Source organism: Xiphophorus maculatus, chromosome 10 (assembly GCF_002775205.1).
Source record: "Xiphophorus maculatus strain JP 163 A chromosome 10, X_maculatus-5.0-male, whole genome shotgun sequence".
Lineage (NCBI taxonomy): Eukaryota > Metazoa > Chordata > Actinopteri > Cyprinodontiformes > Poeciliidae > Xiphophorus > Xiphophorus maculatus.
In genome coordinates, this window is record NC_036452.1 from 10,995,716 (window position 1) to 11,015,044 (window position 19,329).

At 36.7% G+C, this 19,329-nt stretch overlaps 1 protein-coding gene across 4 annotated transcripts in view; it reads right to left on the reverse strand.

The window, feature by feature from the left end:
• The window catches only part of dock1 (dedicator of cytokinesis 1), a 220,416-nt gene that overhangs the window by 163,667 nt on the left and 37,420 nt on the right, over positions 1–19,329 (reverse strand). For 2 of the 4 annotated variants that reach the window (XM_023340653.1, XM_023340652.1), the window contains exons 11-18: positions 18,424–18,496; positions 13,883–13,962; positions 10,654–10,779; positions 10,338–10,462; positions 6,870–6,968; positions 6,638–6,710; positions 486–589; positions 58–241 (exon numbers count right to left, since the gene is read on the reverse strand). In XM_023340653.1, the coding sequence (XP_023196421.1) occupies positions 58–241; positions 486–589; positions 6,638–6,710; positions 6,870–6,968; positions 10,338–10,462; positions 10,654–10,779; positions 13,883–13,962; positions 18,424–18,496 (864 nt within the window). Of the gene's footprint in view, positions 1–57; positions 242–485; positions 590–6,637; positions 6,711–6,869; positions 6,969–10,337; positions 10,463–10,653; positions 10,780–13,882; positions 14,023–18,423; positions 18,497–19,329 lie in introns of all 4 variants that reach the window. The other 2 variants (XM_023340651.1, XM_023340650.1) reach the window with 1 other exon arrangement.

The following is a 19,329-nucleotide window of genomic DNA, read 5'->3' on the forward strand; positions in this document are numbered from 1 at the left end:
ATGTTTTTACTTTATTTCCAACAATGATAGAACATTGAGACATTTTGAGTGCCTTACCGTTCTGTGTCAGTTTGGTGGAGCAGACCAGGGTGGCGATCTGGAAGGAGTCCTTGCTGATGGTGCAGGTCCCGAGGTTCTGGGAATTTTTGCCAGTGTTGGCGTAACCCTTCTCCTCCAGCTCCAGCTTAGTGGAGGGAAGGCTTAGGTAAACGGAGGAATCCTCCAGCTTCTTAGCTTCTGCCTGGTTTTTAATGATAAGACATGAACAAGTTTCTCAATAAAAATAAAAAAATGTGTGTGTATGTGTTCCATGGTTTTATTGTTTTTTTCTAATCAAAAGGTGTTTCTCAAACGTTAACTTGACATTGTTAAGTATATTAAATTTATTATTTTCATGATTTTTTTTCTGCTGCATCAGTCAAAGACAGAGCAGACACAGTGCAGTGTGCATTCAAAACTCTGTCAGAGGATGTTTCTGCATTTACCTTGTACACAATGAGATCATGCTCTCCATCCCTCAGAGTGGTCCCATCATACCGCATGAGTTTAACAAAAGATAAGGCAAAGATTTTCTCTGATTTATCTTTGGCTGTAGGAAGATAAAAAAGATTAAAAAAACCACATGAATAAACAGAAATCTGACAGATATTGATGATGTTGCACCGAAGAGTTTGTGTTTCTCGTGCAAATTTGCAAACTAACACGCCAAATCTCATACATGTGCATACAATCTGTTTACATGAATGCGTGCTTAGTTGAGAAAGCTTATGCAAAGCAGATTCCACAGCAGAAAACTATTAGGGACTGCTGATTTTACAAGCAATAAACAAACCATCAGACCGACAAAAGAGAACATCTCAGCACCACAGTACCACCTCACTCAACTCTTGAGTGGGCAAAAGAAGCTGCTATTCAAACTTTTCCCACGTCTTAGTTGATCCTACACTTGTGTCTTTCAAGTGTTCCATCAAAACTGTTTGTTTTTCCCAAAAAGAACAAAACTAGTCAGACACACAGAGAATGTATTAGTATGGATTGTGCTTGGCAGCAAAAAAGACTGGCAGATGCAAATTCAAGTTAAAATATTCAGTCTCTGCTTCACAATAAGCTGCAAAAGACATGAAACATTATCAGAAAAGAACAGTTTGGGTCAAAGCATATTGCGTGTTTTTCTTGTTAGTATCCTAACAGCTAATAGTGAGTGACAGAAACACCTGCAAACAGCTTGAGTTATCCCATTAGAATGAAGGAAAGGTGAAAATTCCTCTCACACACACCAGTGTATTGCGTGCTGCACAAACAAGGAAGAGAATTATGATTTTGTCCTCTAACCAAGCATTTGGATAGAACCACATTTCATCATGGTGAATCAACAAGCTCAAATTTACTCACAGAGAGACGCGATTCATCAAAATATATGTCGCATTCTATCTGCATAAATCCCTTCATTGGTTTTGCTGCCTGTATCTCCAGCTATGAATAATTGCTGGGCAGTGAGGAACCAGTGGAGGGAAAAACGCTGTGTGGATGCCTCATAGTATTACCTGATGTACAGGTGCATGCAGAAGTACTGGCACTCTATGGGGCTTTCCCCCACTTTACAACTACTACAAAGTGACAGACCTACACATAGCTGTGCATATTTGGGAAGCTTCCATGGTTTTCAATCTCGTACATTTAAAAACCTCAAAAGTTTGTTGTCTGATTGTAGAACAACCATTCACTGCACTTACAGTTGCAGGTTTCTCTGGGTAAACCATAGCCTGAAACTCTTGCTCATTCTTCTTCCCATATCATCTCAAGCTGTTTACGGATGTAGAGCACCTGTAAACATCACTGTTCAGGTTTTGTCACAGATTCTCAATTGGATTTAGGTCTGAACTTTGACTGGAACATTTTAATATAAATTTGCTTTAATCAAAACGAGGAATATGAAACCCGCAACTCCACAGCTGTATGAGGCTCCCTAGCCCCTCTGAAGTTACTTGGACATAAAATAGAGATCAGCAGGTAAAGGAATTGTAAAAAGCTACATAAAGCAGCTCATCTATCAAATTTTATGTATTACATTAAAACAGAATGATGCAAAAGGCACAAGAAATGTGTTTCCCATTTTATAAGCATCAGGTTGCCACTCAAGGCCTTTTAATTGGACCACTAATAATTTTTTCATTTTCTATTAACATTTAAAGAACTCAACTGATTTCATTGTGGTTTGGTTTTGTCATTTGATTTTTTTTTCTTCGAAAACCTAAAACTAGGAAATCTCCAATTTCCCATTAAAGCTAATTATAAAAAAATATATATTTATAAAAGTTTAATAGGCTTCTCTTTTTTTCAAGGCAAAGAATTCTATTACAGCTGAGACGACATGCTCGTTTGTCCTTGTCTTTGGATGATATAAACCATTCTATTGTAGCTCTGGCTGTGTGTGTGCTGTCAACATCCTGCTAGCTACCTGCTGGATTCTTCAAACTTTTTTGAAGTTTCTGATTGCCTAGTTTACTCTGGACTTGAGCAGGGGTGTTCAAGTCCAGTCCTCAAGAGCTACCATCCTGCAACTTTCAGATGCACCCCTGCTCCAACACACCTGAATCAAATGAATAGCTCGTTAGCAGGTCTGTACAGAGCTGAGCCGGATCTGTTGGAGTAAGGATGCATCTAAAAGTTGCAGGACGGTAGCTCTCGAGGACTGGACTTGAGCACCCCTGTCCCAGAGGGTCACCAACCCATTACCAAACCTCTGAGGGCTTCACAAAAAAGCTGAGAATATTACACACAAGTGGACTCTATTTTTGGTTTCACTTTCTTTCCACTTCATGTTCATCTGCACCTTTGTGTGGGTTTATCAATGACATAAAGTCCCCATAAAGTTCACTTTTCTCCCATGCGGACAGCGTAATACATTAATGATAGATGAAAAACAAGTGAAAAGATGGCAGCTGTGTTTTGCAGCAGAGGCGTGGTTCGTGAATGCTTCCATATGTCTGATGAGGCCTGACAATGTTACAGTGGTAGTCTGAGGCACTGTGTGAGAGCTGACCTTATTCTCAACAGAGAACGGTCTCAGAATAGAGAGCGCATGAACTCCACCAGTGGCCTTGATGAACAGCTCTGTCACTCTGCGTTCCCACAAAATGCTCAGCACTTGCTAGGAGCACAGCAGAGGAAGCAGGAAGGACACAAAAAGACAGCAGAGGCACACATTTCTAAGTGCTGGCAGACCATCTCTGTGCTTCTTATCTTCAGTAAGGAAAATGAACTTTTCCCATAAGAAAACATTGCATATATCTAAAGCTAATGTAGACTCTGCATTATGTCTCAAAGGGTTCTGAATGAGATACTGAAGAGTATGAAGAATAAATTCTGTTTGGCTGTAAAACCACAAGTGAATAAAAAGTATTTAAGGTTTTTATACAAAAACATTGAAATATCCTACTTTCAAAGTTCTGGAAGTATAAAAATAAATATGCTTAAGATAAACTAAACTGAAAGCAATAGAATGTGAATATTTCACTATATTTGGAAAGATAAACTTTATTTAAACACATTTAAAGTTAAGACGGTAAATAAATTTCATAAAAAATAAAGTTCATGCAGTACCTTTCAAAAGTATTCATACTCTTCACATAACAACTAGAAAGTAAAAGGTAATTTGTTGGGATTTTATGCGATAGACCAAGTGGAGGGAAAATGATGCATGTTTTTCAAATTCTTACAAATAAAAATCTGAAAAGTAGTAGTGCGTATTCGTATTCAGCCCCTGAGTCAATACTTGCTGCAAATACAGCAAAAACTACGGTGGCCGACAGGTGCAAATGCGCAGCAAAAGAGAAAACATGCAAACAAAAAAGAAGACACCCCCGAATGAAATGCAGCAAACAAAAAGAGAGACACAAACACCCCCGAATGAAATGCAGCAAACAAAAAGAGAGACACAAACACCCCCGAATGAAATGCAGCAAACAAAAAGAGAGACGCAAACACCCCGGAATGAAATGCAGCAAACAAAAAGAGAGACGCAAACACCCCGGAATGAAATGCAGCAAACAAAAAGAGAGACGCAAACACCCCCGAATGAAATGCAGCAAACAAAAAGTGTTGAAAACGGAAGTGCTCCAGACCACTAGGGGGAGTCAAAGAAAATAGTATTCATTTCTATGGGACCAGATGCAAGATTCTTCTTCTTCTTGGTATTTATTGGCGGTTGGCAACAAACTTACAGTAGCATTACCGCCACTTACCAGTATGGAGTGTGGTTCGAGATGGTCTATAAACTTTCACTTTCTACCTTTTCCCTCCATTAACTCCTGATTAAACATACCCCCACACATACACACCTGCTTATATTATCCAACTTGCTTATAACTTTATATACCCCTCTTTGATATTCTTTACACATTCACACCCAACTTGCTCTACTCATATCCTATGAAATAGCTTTGTTTTTTTAAGATACCGAATAATTATTTGAATATGTCTACTCCCGAAATCTCTCCTCAAAAATTCTATTAAATTAAACCTTTCTTTAATACCTACACACTCTCTCAGCATGCATCTTCTCTCTTCTTCATACTTACAACACTCTAAAATAACATGCTCTATTGTTTCAGACTTCTCACAATAATCACACTTTCCAGATGCAAGATTCAGAGAGATACCTTTACTTTCTTTCAAATTTCTTTCTCTGAATCTTGCATCTGGTCCCATAGAAATGAATACTATTTTCTTTGACTCCCCCTAGTGGTCTGGAGCACTTCCGTTTTCAACACTTTTTGTTTGCTGCATTTCATTCGGGGGTGTTTGCGTCTCTCTTTTTGTTTGCTGCATTTCATTCGGGGGTGTTTGCGTCTCTCTTTTTGTTTGCTGCATTTCATTCGGGGGTGTTTGCGTCTCTCTTTTTGTTTGCTGCATTTCATTCGGGGGTGTCTTCTTTTTTGTTTGCATGTTTTCTCTTTTGCTGCGCATTTGCACCTGTCGGCCACCGTAAAAAACTGTTTAGAGACATGAATATTTTACTTTGTGGAGACTGAGATTTTCACAGTGGGGATTATGCGTTATGGGTCTTCTGTCTGAACATATCAGCTTTGGTCTGATTTGACCTCAGTATCTTCTTCCACATGAAAGTCTTGAGGCAAACCAGGAAACTGGACTGCTTCTGGTTTTCTTTAAACAATGCAATTCTTTCACAAAGAACAGATAATTGAAGAGGCTAAGTAATACTTGCACTGTCAGCAAATTACTCAACCTGAGCTGTAAATCTCTGCAGTTCCTCCAGAGGTAGCATTGGGTTCTCTGCTGCTTCTAATGCATTTTTTTGCCCAGTCAGTTTAGATGAACAATAATATATTGGTTTAAAGTTGTCCCAAACTCTTAAATATTAGCTGATAAACTGTATAAGGCTGTATGGCATGTTCAAAGCTTTATAACCTTACCTTGTTTTAAACTTCAGAATTTTAAACCTGACCTTTCTGTTGTGTTCTTTTATCTTCACAATTGATCACTAAAAAAAAACTCAAGTTTTGACAGAACAGTTGGATTTATAATGGGATTAAATTACACACAGGTAAAGTTAATTTATCACTTAGTTTTCTTCTCATAGAAATTTGTAATACTGGATTTTATGTGGGTGTATTAGAGAAAAGGGGACCTAATAAAAAGCATGCCACACTTTCCAGGTCTGTCACTAGCCACTTTATGGCCTGCTTGCATTTACTGTAAGTGCTAAAGTAATAGATGTGATGTGTTATATGTTTAATATTTCAATGTCTGCATACTGTAAAAGCAAAAAGTGTCAGGTGAATTAAAATAAGCAATATTTGAATTTAAAAAGAATCCAGCTGTTGCACCTTCTTCCAACACACATCTACTGTGAGCTCTCAGTGAGAATTGGAAGTTTAGCAGCATTAGTATGCCTCTGCAGTCCCCAAGCAACTTGAGGAGAGTTTCTAAAGTAACCGTTACAGCCAGATAGCAGCAAATCACAGACTTTGAAAAGCAAGCCTCCTAACAGCATTAGTCCCCACAGAACCAAGGTGTGCATGACAAGAAGACTCTCCAAGTGGATTAGCTGCCAGCACACAGCTCTAAGACCTGGCAATTTCCTCCAAAGCACCTTCGTGCAGGTGAGAAGCAAACACAGCGAGGGGACTTTGGAAATGGATGATGACACCAGCTGAAGATTAGGGGATGGGTACCACTTCCCTAAGTCTCTTCTTACTTTTCAAAAGCCTTTTCTGATCTCAGAGGGAAGACCTTTTCCATTTGGAAGATAAATGAAGCAGCGTGTCTATTGCCTGCCCTTTACACTCCTAAAATAAAGAAGATGTGAAAAAATGAAATACAACAGTAGTTGCACTCAACTGTACACCGCCCTCAATAAATAACGCCCCACTAGGCATTTTCACATCCCAGCTGTAGCCTCTGACAACCCATTCCATGGTGCTGCTTTATGCAGAGGCAAACTACTACTTCTGATTAATGTGACAAAGGGTAAGCAGCAAAGTATTTATCATTGTGCAATGAATCTGCTGAAGCTGCATGTCTTCCATTAGGTGTGTTGTAAACAGATTAGCAGCCAATTGTACACCTGGTCATCTGAAAAATACATTTTTCAATAGTTGAGATTTATACTCACAATCCTGCGATGAGCGATGGCGGAAGGTGAACCGCAGATGGCTTCGGTTTACGTCTTCGATGGGGATTGCAACCTGAGATGAAGAACAGGACAAGAGGGTGAGACTTTGGTATGCATGAGAACATCTATTTGTATTTTTCACAAAGTGTTCCACATTCCTCTATACTAATTTTTGTTTTTGTTTTTTGGGATGAATGGATGAGTTAGTAAAGTGTTGATGGTAAAGACCCACCTTTATCGTTTCAAACCACCTCGGCTGCTTTACTTGGTAGTAGATGACAGACTTGTACTCATTGATCCCTTCATCTCCAGCACCAGGAAAGATCACATTCTAGAGAGGAAATAATACATATATTTAAATTTAAATCATCTTACAGAGCCTACATAATAGTATTCACCTCTGTAGATACTTTACCTTTTTCACTCCTTTTAAATATCAGCAACAAAATAAGATTTTTTGACAAAGAAATTGTGCAAAAACCTTTAATGTCAAACTAATTTTTACTGAACAATGAAAAGGATAAAATATCCAAAGAAGAGGTTAGTACTTTTCATAAGCAGTTGGTATAGTTAAGTATAGTTGATTAATTGATCTACTATAACTCAGCTGAAACATTTCCACATTGGCTCCTTCCTTGTGGAAAATTGACTACCTCTTATTTCATAAAATACACTCCCTCAAGCAGAAAGCCTTAATCTAACAGAATGGCCTTTAAAAGTCTGGATGTACTTTATGCATGAGCACCTGTGTGGTAGCTGCCAATCTCATGACAGTACTGCGGAAGAAATAAATTAGAAATTAATTATTTAAAAAAAGAGCTGCTAGCGCTCCCATGCAGCGAAACTTTAAGAGATGGTGGGCACAGAAAAAACAGACCAGCTGCTGCAGATGGACCACTCTTTAAAACCGCTCCTTCCTACTGGGGGCTCTTCAGTTTTTACAACAGGTCAGGTTGTGGAGGGGAAAAGAAAACTACAAGCCCCGGTAGGGAAGTTGGTCTGAAGGATGGAGTGACAGTGGGAGGCAGACATGCCTTGTTTTCCATCCATCTGTTTTCCTCCCAGCTGACTCCCCAGGCCTGCTAGTCTAACACTGCTGAAGTACTCCTACACTAATGCTTTCTGACAGCCGGCAATTATGAGGAATAACAGACCCCGTGTCCCCCAGCTGTGCTGAGCACATACAGGGGAGGTGGAGTCAGGTGCTATATCTCTCAAATCTCCCCCTTCACTAAGTGGCCAGGGTTCCTGACAGCATCATATCTTAGAGAAGTGGCTGCTGAAACTGGAGGTGTGCTCATAAGTCAAGATGTCACTGGCCAGTTCTGCATGTCACAAACCCTTTCTGAAAGAGAGGAAGAATGGCATTGTCCAGAGGCCGTAAGAGGCACACAGGAAGGAAAGGACAAAGGAACATAAAAGATGAGGCGTATGCAGAGAATCGCAAAGAAAGCAACAAATACCAACCGGGTACAAAACTGCAATGCCCTAGGAGAGACCAAAAGCGGTCATAAAATTATTAACCAAATTACTCAAAATTTACATCAGGTGCTCCCAATTTATCAATTATGAAGAGGTGATTAAATCTTTTCCATACTGTTGCATACATTTAAGTTATTACTAGATCAGAGATGTATTTTATACACACCACGCGAGAGCTACAAGACTCAAAAAAATCTTTGGCAGACTGCATTAACGTGCGTGTAAGAGTATCAAACACCTAGTAATGCTATGCTGAGTCTTATTACTCATCATTATTCTAAAAAGCAGTCTAGCAATGAAGACTGTTGTGTAATAACTTTTGTTTATGCTGTTAAACCACAAGTATATACAAAATGATTCTTAAACCACAAAGAGAGTGGTGAACCAATATCTAGACCATCTGCTTTTAAGACTGATTACAACAAATTCAACTACAACTTGAAAATCAAACAAAAATGTTACATCTGTGTTCTTTGGAAATAGGATTATTATATATATTCACTGATTAGTCAAATCTAGTCACTTCTATAAATGACAGAAGTCACTAATTTGTACTGAATAAAGGTTGATTTTAAGCATCAGCAGCAGCAATCCTTTTACTTCCTCAGCATGCTGCGACAAATCATGGAAAAGGCTTCTCAATTTAGAACTAATGAGTATAATAGGTGCAGCCAAGGGTAACAAAGCTCTCTCCTGATTCAGTGTTTGCAGGAAGACTCATTAAAACCAGAAATCTGTCATCTCAAATTACTTAAATTCACTCCTATTCCAATTATACCAGTGCTTACATCACTGTAATAGGGTACGGTACCTTAATTACATTTAAATAAGATTATTTTAAGCTGTAGCTCCAAATATTACAAAAACATTAAAGAACTTAGATTCTTTAGAACAAAGAAAGATGACTTACAGCCCCTTCCATTTATTGGTGTTCCTCATAAAGTTGTGTTGCAAATCTAAAAAATTGCATTATGATAATAGCATAATTATGATAATAGCGTATTCTAACACTGACAACATTCAAAATCATCAAATTGAGAACATTTATTCAAATGTAGGATTAAATCCCATGTTGGGTGGTATTTGTTTTTTAAGAAAAATTCCTACAACACTTTAGAAAATTATTTATACCACCATGGGAATATTTTGGTTTTGCTTTGTGATTACATTCTTATGCCTTTCAAGTATTTTAATTTGAAGATCATAAAATACCATTTAAAGTTACACTTCTCTTAAATGTCAGCAAACACTCCAGTTATGGACTCGCTGCCCCACATCCTCCCACTGGTTTCTCATACCCAGCTGCTCTCCAAGCATCCTCCATTAATTTGTGGATGATGCAGAGTAAGAAACGGAGTCAACAGGGATCGTCAGTAATTAAACATGAGAGAAAAGAGGTCACTGCGACTTTAGATGAAACAAAACCTTCATTAGGACACCAGACCCTGCTGTGTTGGCACAAGATGTAAAAGGTAGAGAGAAAAACAGAGAGACCCAAGTTTATCTTACATACTGCAACTTGGCAAATTGACAGCCACTATTGTACATTTTGTGTTTATTTTATCTTAATTTGTAAACACTAAATGTTATTTAGACACCTGTGATATGAAGCTGCACACCGATTCCATATTTCACTACGAAGAAAAATAAGTAATATAGTTCATAGCTCCCTGACCCCGTATACACAGTTGGGAAAATAAGTATTTGATATATCACTGATTTTACAAGACAGTAGTGCCACACAGATTGTACTCTTAAGTATCATAATAAGTTTCTTTATTTTTTCAGAGTTGGCTGCAGTTTTTCCAAGAGTGTATATTCAATTGAAAAATTATTTTCAAACATCCAGAATATATAAACTTCACTAGCAAAGGTAAATTTTAACCCAGAAAAAAATCTAACTAAATAAAACACCAAAGCTAAACAGTTTCTCTCTAAAAGCTTGATTCTGCAAGTGGTTCAGGATGGTGGTGAGGTGAATTTTAAGCAACTCAATCAAACCCAATGACATTGCATTTTATCATGGCCAACAGGCAACAGAGGTGGGCAGTATGGGCTGTTCATCACATTTATAGGATGAACTTTATAGGAGGCCAGCGAGGCAGACTAATGTGCTGAGTGAAATTTTTTTTAAAAAAGCCTGGTAAATCAGAATATGTTTAAGGAAGCAATTGGTTATAAAGTTCAACGTAAAGAAAGCTGAAAGTTGAAAAAGTACCTCCAGTTTCTTGCCGTCTTCATCGTAAACAGACATGGTCACCTCAACGTTTTTGGGTGTAGTCTTACTCCCCTTGTCGAAATCCCCCTGAACCAAAGTCACGTAGATGTCGTTTCGGATGTCACCTTCAGGAAACAAAGAGGATGGGAGAATCCATTGTTTTCCGTGTATATGGTGACATAAAATGTTTATTGGAAAAAACTAACGTTTAAAAACAGCATACACTTTTTTTCAATTCTTAATATTTTTTTTACAGCACAACAGATGCACAAAAAAATTACATTGAAATGAAAATTGTTATTTCAGAATAATGAACCTGGCATGATTATCTCGGGGAAGCCCATTTTTCGAGCCACAGCCGTCGATCGATCCACCAGGTGAGGGAAGTCTTTCCTTATCTGATGGATGTCTCCTGGAAGTAGCTTCAGAGTCACCCAAAGACCTAATAATGCAATCAACACAGGTAAAGAGGGAGCTGAGATAATGTAGTGAGAGGACAGCACAAAGACGTTCTCCAGGAAAAGGCTAAAAACAAGATTTTTTCCTCTAATTTCCACTTAGGCCTGTCACGATAACAAATTTTGCTGAGCGAATAACTGTCTCAAAAATTATTGCGATAAACACTAATATTGTTTGAAGACGTTTTTACACTGATTTAATGGAAATGACATAATGCATGCGATCTCCTGCCAAAGATAGATACACTTTATTTTCAAAAGAACACTTAACACTGGAACTGATAAACAAAATAAAACAACCAAAAACAAAAATAAAATGGATTCTCAGTCTCCATTAACAAAAATGTACTTGAATAAAAACTAAATAACATAAAGCCAAAGTGTAAATAAATACTGCATTCAACCAAAAGAGTGCAGATTATGAAGTCTGTATACTATATTGCATTAGATTTAAATAGAGAAGATGGGCACATCCGGCTACCTGATGCAATAGTTCACACTATATGATTTTATGCCCTGATTTTCCCCTTACGACAATCTTAGAACGTTGGGCATTCTAAGATTGTCGCTTGCGATTTCGTAACCGATCATCCTGTAGTGCGTGTTGTGTTACGGTAGATCGTCGAGGCCTCTCCGATCTAAATCAGAGGTTTTCCCCGGCAGCCTGTTGAATGTGACAGGTAGCCAATGAGAAAGCGCAGATTCCCCTCTGTGCTTTCTGAGGAGAAATTACGGAGGGGAATCCCAAACAGCTAACAAATGTATGTGAAATACTTTTTACGAACAACCCGAAGTCCAGCGGACATTGGAGATATGTGGAAACAACATTAATGTTTATTCAACATTTTGTGCAAAGAATATAGAAATGACAAGGGGAAGAGTTGGAGCGAAATTGCTACCACAGTTGATAAACCCAATAACTTTTCAGCTGTTCTTTGTTAACGTGACATAAATAAGTTATAATGATTTTCATTCAGTCAGGACTGACACTAGTCACATGCATTGCAGATAGATTGTAGTAAAGCATTGATTAATGCTAGGTTTTAAAATTAGTTCACTGGACTTGTAGCCATTATTTTGTGCCCATTGTTGGACACCACATGGCACGATCGAACCTGATAGAGTCATTATACCTAGGATTTATGTCGACTAAAGTGTGGTCTCTCAGGCAAGACACTAAACATAGTCCATCAGAAGAAATTTTATTATTATCAATATAATAATATTATAACTCAAGACATGAGAAGGCGTTTGTGTGAGTGAGCTTTAAGTTCAGTTCAAAGATTGACATGAAAAGATGGGTATGACTGAAGAAGGCCACAAAAGCCAGCTGCTTTATTCCCTTTTACTTTGCAGAGCCTGTGTTGTTATGAGTGACACATCCCCTACTGGTGTAGCTGGAAACCCCTTTGATAAGCCAGCATGACTGAAACAGCTGCTATCTGCTGTCTCTGCTGTTCTTCCCTCAGTGCGGGTCAGAGCAGACCTAACATTTATCAGAGTACCATTTCATTGGGCATGACAATACAGCGGAGACTTGAAGAGGGAAGCCCTTTCCTTCCTGCAGCCCGGATCCCAGAGATAGCTACGGCAGCTCCACCAAGAACAGACCCAACATCACTGAAGTCGACTTGTGCTCACAGGAGATTCGCAACAATATTTTACAATTTAAATACGGGTATATTAAAGCTATGAGCAGTCATTTTAAAAAAATTTCTTGCACAGGACATGGACTATTGAGGAGCATTCCCTGTCCATTTTTAAAGTAATTTCATGAGGATAGATGCAAAAAATTACTCCTACATAGATCCTGCTTTAAACAACAATCATATATCTGCAGGGACTTCATTTGTAATATTTGATTGACTTTGAGAACCAAAGTTATCCTGGACATTTATGGAACAAAAACAAACAAAAAACAAAATATCCAAACCTCTGTCTCGAGGCACTTTTCAAACAGAATTTTTTCTATCTTTTCATTTCTCACAAGAATAACTCAAACCTTCAAAGGCTGTAACTTCTAGGGATAAATTCAGCAGTCAATAACAGAATGCTAATTGGTGGATTATAATAATAATAAAAAATAATAATGCAAGTTAATAAAAAAGTTTCATACCCTCTGGTAGTTCTCTGTTTATACTTAACACATAAATTTACGAGGACTTTCACACAAACTCCAGTGACATACAAGAGAGACTATTTAAATTCTCAAGTTTACCCCACATACACCAGAATCAACTTAGGTCATTATGTTACTGCTGTGAATTTAGTAGTGCCTTACCTACAACATTTTAGAGCAGATAGTTGTTTTGGATTCAGTAGATTAGAAAGTTATGAAAAAAAAGCTTTCTGACATTGCCCTTGAAAGAAAAAAGCTTCTTGACTGTGACTGTGCGCAGGCGAAGTTAATATAAACAAAAAAAAGGTTCATGCTCAAACAAAACTAGCAGATTATGCTAAATTGTGTCTGCATCCTGATTCTGCAATGTAGTGCTTATAGCATGCAGTCAAATGCTCACTGTGGCTATATGCTTGTTCTGAATCAGTGGTTGTTGCAAAGTCCTTGGCTTTTTAATTTTTTGCTGTGAAATGGTGCTTTATAGAGGATAATTTATTTGAACCAGGTTCACTGGCAGCAGTGAGGTGATTGCTGCCAGTGCTTCTATTCAGTTTGTATGGAATACCTGTAATGACAAAATTTGTGGGTTATGGGCCTCATTCACAATGTCCTTCAATGAAAGCAACAAATGATGTTTTATCTTAAGTCATAACAATGAATCTTTCTCCTTCAACTAAATCACAGCAACAATAAAAACACAATACTATCATCTTTACCAAGCAAAACAGGTGAATACCTCATTAAAACTTTCACACTCTTTAAAATTAATTTTCATTAAATAATTATTTTCACTAAATAATACTTCTACCCAGGTTATAAGATATGACTAATTATCATTATAAACCTGGAACTAGTTCTTGTTAAGGATTCCAGTTTTAGCTAGAAAATGATAAAAACCAATAAAACATACATTTTGCAGTAGGAGGAGGGGTGTGTGTGCATGTGTGGGGGTGAACTTTTCACTGTACCTTGGCCTTTGTGATTGACTTCTTTGGCAGCGATAACTTTGTTGATGACCGTCTGCAGGAAGTCGTTCTCTCCTGCCACCCTGGGTGAAAAACGGGAGATGTTCAGCTGCTTGTGGCGAATGGCATCATCCAACGCCAGCCTGTAGTACATACACAACAGGCAAACACCACGGGGAGGAGCAAAACGACAGAAGAAGAAAGGTAGAGGAGGAATGGGTTGAGAAGAGGTGAACAAATCGAGGGAGAAGAGAAGCGAGATGAACGAGAGGGAGAAAAAGAGACACACCGAGGAGTGATGTGGATAGTACGACAGCAATAAAGTCACTTGTTAGCAGTAAACCGTCAGCAGAATGGGTAGAGATAGAGAAAATTTAATTTAGGAAGGAAGACCCCTGGTGAAAAATAAATACTAAGTATGTTAAATTTTAGCATACTTGAGCATACTTTAAGTTAAGACTAATCATAAGTATAAGTCATGTTCGCTTAGGATTAGTTAACTTGAAGTGTGTTATTTTGGACCAACTACATTTTTTGTGTATTTTAACAGTATTTAAATTGTATTAAAGCCCAATTTAAAGTGTACCAAGTGTACTTTCACATACTTTTTACGAACAACTAAAGTTAAACTTGGTATACTTTAAGCATATTGCTTTTTATGTAATATAAAAATGCTTGATTAGTATATTTTGAGTGTACTATTTTTGTGGTAAAATTTTATTTAAAATATATTTCGAATGTATTTTAAGTATATTGGCATTACATATTTCATATGTTAGTAGTGTGATCCCAGTATGCTACAATTAAACTTTTGGTTTACTATAACTGCTAAAAAAGTACACTTATTAGTTGCTTAATGTCTTTTATTATTCTTCTTTGCCACTTTGTACATTACATGCTTCATACACACTACAGTACTGCAAACATAGATTACCAGCACACAGAGGGATCAATTACAACACACTTTACAGATAAAACAAATTACATTGTGTATTCAATATTTTCACACTTTCCAAGAGTACATTGCCAATGCACTGAGAGAATTGTACAAATTGTCAATATAATCAAAGTTTACAGACAAGATGCTTAAGAAAATTAGCACAATAAAACAATAGGTACACTTTAAACGAAATGTGAAAAATATTTCACAATATGGAGGTTCGTCCTCAGAACTGGTGTGGTGATCTGGTGGAGCCAGAGCCTCTTCTGAGACAGGAAAGTCTTTAGGGTTTCTAATACCTGATCCCGAGGAAGCCTGATCCCTGGCTTCCTCGTTCATCTTTATTTGCTTAGACTGCAAAAATATGTTGAAGATAAAAACAATGATGAACGAGCTATAACAACAGCCACACAATATCAAAGTCTCATTGGCATAATGAGCTTAATTAAAACCAGGTTACGTTTATGAAGAAATCTATACTAAGTCGCAACAAACAGCCTCCACGCAGTTGATTGTTATATTAATCATAAAAATCACAATAAAATTGATAAAATAACTATTTCTGAAACCAACGTAAGTTTGTTTATATATGTACTGCACTTTTTATAATAAAACGAAGATAATTAGCATTTTGAACCAAACTTACCACAAGCTAGCAACACTTTAGCAGCCTTCGTCCCTTCGGTCTCCTTTCGTGACCCACATTTCATTTCCATCCAGTTCTTGTCCTGTTGTGTTGTCGTCTAACTCGGACTAGGACGTCACAAGCTTGAATTTACCAAAACTACTAACTATTATCAAAGCCCTCTTTACTTTTAAGGCAATATTATGCGAGTAAAAATCGCGAATTTGAACAGCATCTCTTATCTTCACGGCTTTTTTTTACTTTTTATGTCGCTTTTCAAAAATGAAAACAACTGAAGGCCTGCATTACCGCCACCATCTGGTCTGGTCTGGTGAACTGCCACCAATGCAGTTCACACTAAGGATAGGTCTTGCATCTTACATTTGAAAATGGATCGCGCAAAGACAGCTTTCGTGTTTTAGTTAAAAGCTGAAAACAACATATTATATTCAGAGAGATGTAAAACTGAAGACACCTGCTACATTTAGTGTTAAGAACAAGTATTGTTTTTGTCACAGTCTAGTGACCCGCTGTCACTAGACTGTCAATGTTTTATGTGTTGAGGCATGAACACATTATTTACTTTGTTAAATAACATTACATCAAATTCCACTATAAGGACTGTTATTTTTTTTATTATTTGCAATTTTAACAAAAATAGTAAAATATTATTAAGGCACCTAAAAAAAGCATACTTTATTAGTGTAAAGTATACACTGAGATGTAATTTAAAGCATATTGAAATTTCAGTATATTTAATAGTTTACTTTTAAAGTAAGCATTAAGTGAATTTTAAAAAATTCTATTTTGAACATATTTTAAGTTATACACAAAATACACTGCTCAAAAAAAAATAAAGGGAACACTCAAATAACACATCCTAGATCTGAATGAAAGAAATATTCTCATTGAATACTTTGTTCTGTACAAAGTTCCATTTGCACAACAGCAGGTGAAATTGATTGTCAATCAGTGTTGCTTCCTAAGTGGACAGTTTGATTTCACAGAAGTTTGATTTACTTGGAGTTATATTGTGTTGTTTAAGTGTTCCCTTTATTTTTTTGAGCAGTATATCTTTAAAAGCATATTGTTTCATTGGTACACTTAAGCAATACATTTTGTTCACTTAAAGTATACTTTTAGTTAATATATTTCTTAAAAGTGTATTTTGGTACAATTATATTTAAGTGTGTTTAAAGTTATAATGTCAAAATTGATACAAGCACGCTTTTAGTATACTTTGTATATGTCGTACACTTCATACGTGGTATACTTAAAATGTACTTACACAAATGTAAGTATGTTTGAAACATACCAAGGTATATTTTTTTCACTAGGGACTAGTTAGAATTTATAGATCACTGAACAGTGAAATGGTGATTTGTGTTTTTCCAAACTGTATGACTTAAAGCTAAATACGAGAAAATACAAAAAAAATCTAATCGTTATGATGACTTGGATTCAAAAAAATGTCCTTAGTAGTCTGTCCTCCCCAATATGTTAAAAATGGCAAAAGATGGACTATGTAGTTCATAAGATTCTCATGAAGCCAGAAAACAGAATGGAAGAGAAGAAGTGCTAATGTTAGAATGGAAACAAAGCAATGAATGCTGTCATTTAGGCATGAGACTGAAGACATCTCTCTATTTTGATTTTCCCCTCATCTCGGTGTGAAACACCTCCCAATGGACATTAACGCAGTCCGTCAGAAGTTAGGAACAAATCACTATAAAATACATCAGCACATATTTATATATCCTTACAATGAATTTTTGTGAATTTAATCTTTTACTGAATTACTGTTGTGTTTTTTTGAGTGTGTTTTTAAATAAAAGGATGGATAGAAAAGCAGACCATACAAACAGTTAGGGAGCGCAGTGTTTACATAATATTTGTTTGCAACCATGGATCAATCTCAGAAATATGCAGTATAATAGCAAGTCACATTTTTGAAGAAGGAGTAGGTCCTTCCTGCTTTGCTATGAGCATTATAAACGTACAAATCCATGTTTTTTTTTTTTAGCAATGTGAAGCTCATAACTGCTACATTTACCAACTATTAACTACCCAGACTAGAGTCAAACATTATATATATTTTGTTCAAACTTTTACCTCAAATTTTACAGTAAATACTTGGACAGTGGCTGATGTCAGAATTCTAAATGTGAGAGAAAACACTGCCCAATGCAGTTTACCGCGTTGCCTGAGTCAAGTTGTTTATTTCTTTTTTTTTTTTTTTTTAGCTCATGGCAACATTTAACCAGTTGCCAACTTTTGTTTGCTAGCCCATCTGTTTTAGTGAGAACCCACAAATCATTGTTTTGGTAGGTTTGATTGCTAAATTAAACTACTTTTACCGATTCTAGCACTGGTCCACTTAAATTTGAGCAAGTAAAAAGAAATAAATGAAAAAGCAACTATTTAAAATAAAAACACATTTAGCACAGCTATAAAAAAACAACAACATAAAAAATAACTTTTCAATAAAAGGCTATATTTCTATGCTATTTCTAAGCTTTACTGGCAACCTGTCAAGGATGTTCCCCAATCTGCTCCCAGTTACCGTGGAGATAACAAAATGTATTTCTAGAACTCCATTACCATTTCTGTTTATTACTGTAGCCCAGATTAGTGGGCTACAGTAATAACTAGGTATTTCACATAGTCTTTCTCATAGTGAACATATACAATAATTCATTGTGACACCAGGAGTTTTATTCAGTGTCTAAAAATCTAATTTGGTCAGAAATTATTCAACCATCAAGTAAAAAGATTTCTCTGGGCACAATCCCACTAAAACAGTGGCAGTTAACAAGATTACCTTAATTATAATGAAATTTGGGAGATCTTACAACACCTGGTGTCAATGATTTAAGAATTGAGAAAAACATGTAAATGCAACCACTAAAACTTTGATATTTTACATATATAAACAATTAAATTAAATGCAAATCAATGTTTGTGGCAAAAAGCTCTTACGGCTGGAATGGGATGAAGTGCTGCTTGTCCTCATCGTCCATTTTGCCTGTTATGATGTCTGTAACATCCATTACTGTAAAAACAAAACAAAAAAAAACATAAAAAGAAACAGGTTTGGAAACTTTTAAGGAGAGGATGAGGTATCATAGGCATGTAAGATAGAGATAGTTGCACTGTAGGTTTGTGTGGGGCAGAAAAAGCACCCATACGTGATCTTGGCTTACTTACAAAACATTTATTACAAAAACGACTTCGTTCTGAGAAAAAAATTTACTATTGGACATTTTGCTGCCTTTCCAATTAAACATGCACCTTTTTTTTAGTCGTTTCTTTCTCCTGAACAAAATGGATAGAGCTACTGCTGCAATGAACTGTGTGTACCGGCTTAGCTTTCTTGTCCAATAGAAAGTACTTCTTGTTCACTGCCTTTTAGTATGCATGTGTTACTTTTCTGAGTAGATCAAATTATACAGTTACTTCTGCCAAAGTAACTGACTGAACGTTTGCTACCATTATGCATTTGTTATTTTTCCATAGAAAGTATTCCTGTGACCATGTGTCTGTCTGTGTTTAGCTGTATGTCTTTCCTGGACAGAGGAATTGCCAGAGCTATTGCTATTAATAATTTAGGATATTCTCTGTGATTTTAATCATAATAAAAAGTACTCTTGATCTGTTTCTTTTCTGGACAGTAGCTATTGTTCCAGTTACAAATGCTTGCTCCTTTTGATTTCTGTTTCCAATAGAAAGCACTACCAACCCTGTGCATCTTTGTTTAGATAAGTCCTGGAAAGAGTTTCTGACAAAGTTATTGTTGCCAGAATGTGTATACTCTCTTTTCTGTTTTTTTGATTTGTAAGTGGGTTTATTCCGGTGTCTGCTTCCTGAACAGTATCACTAACAAAG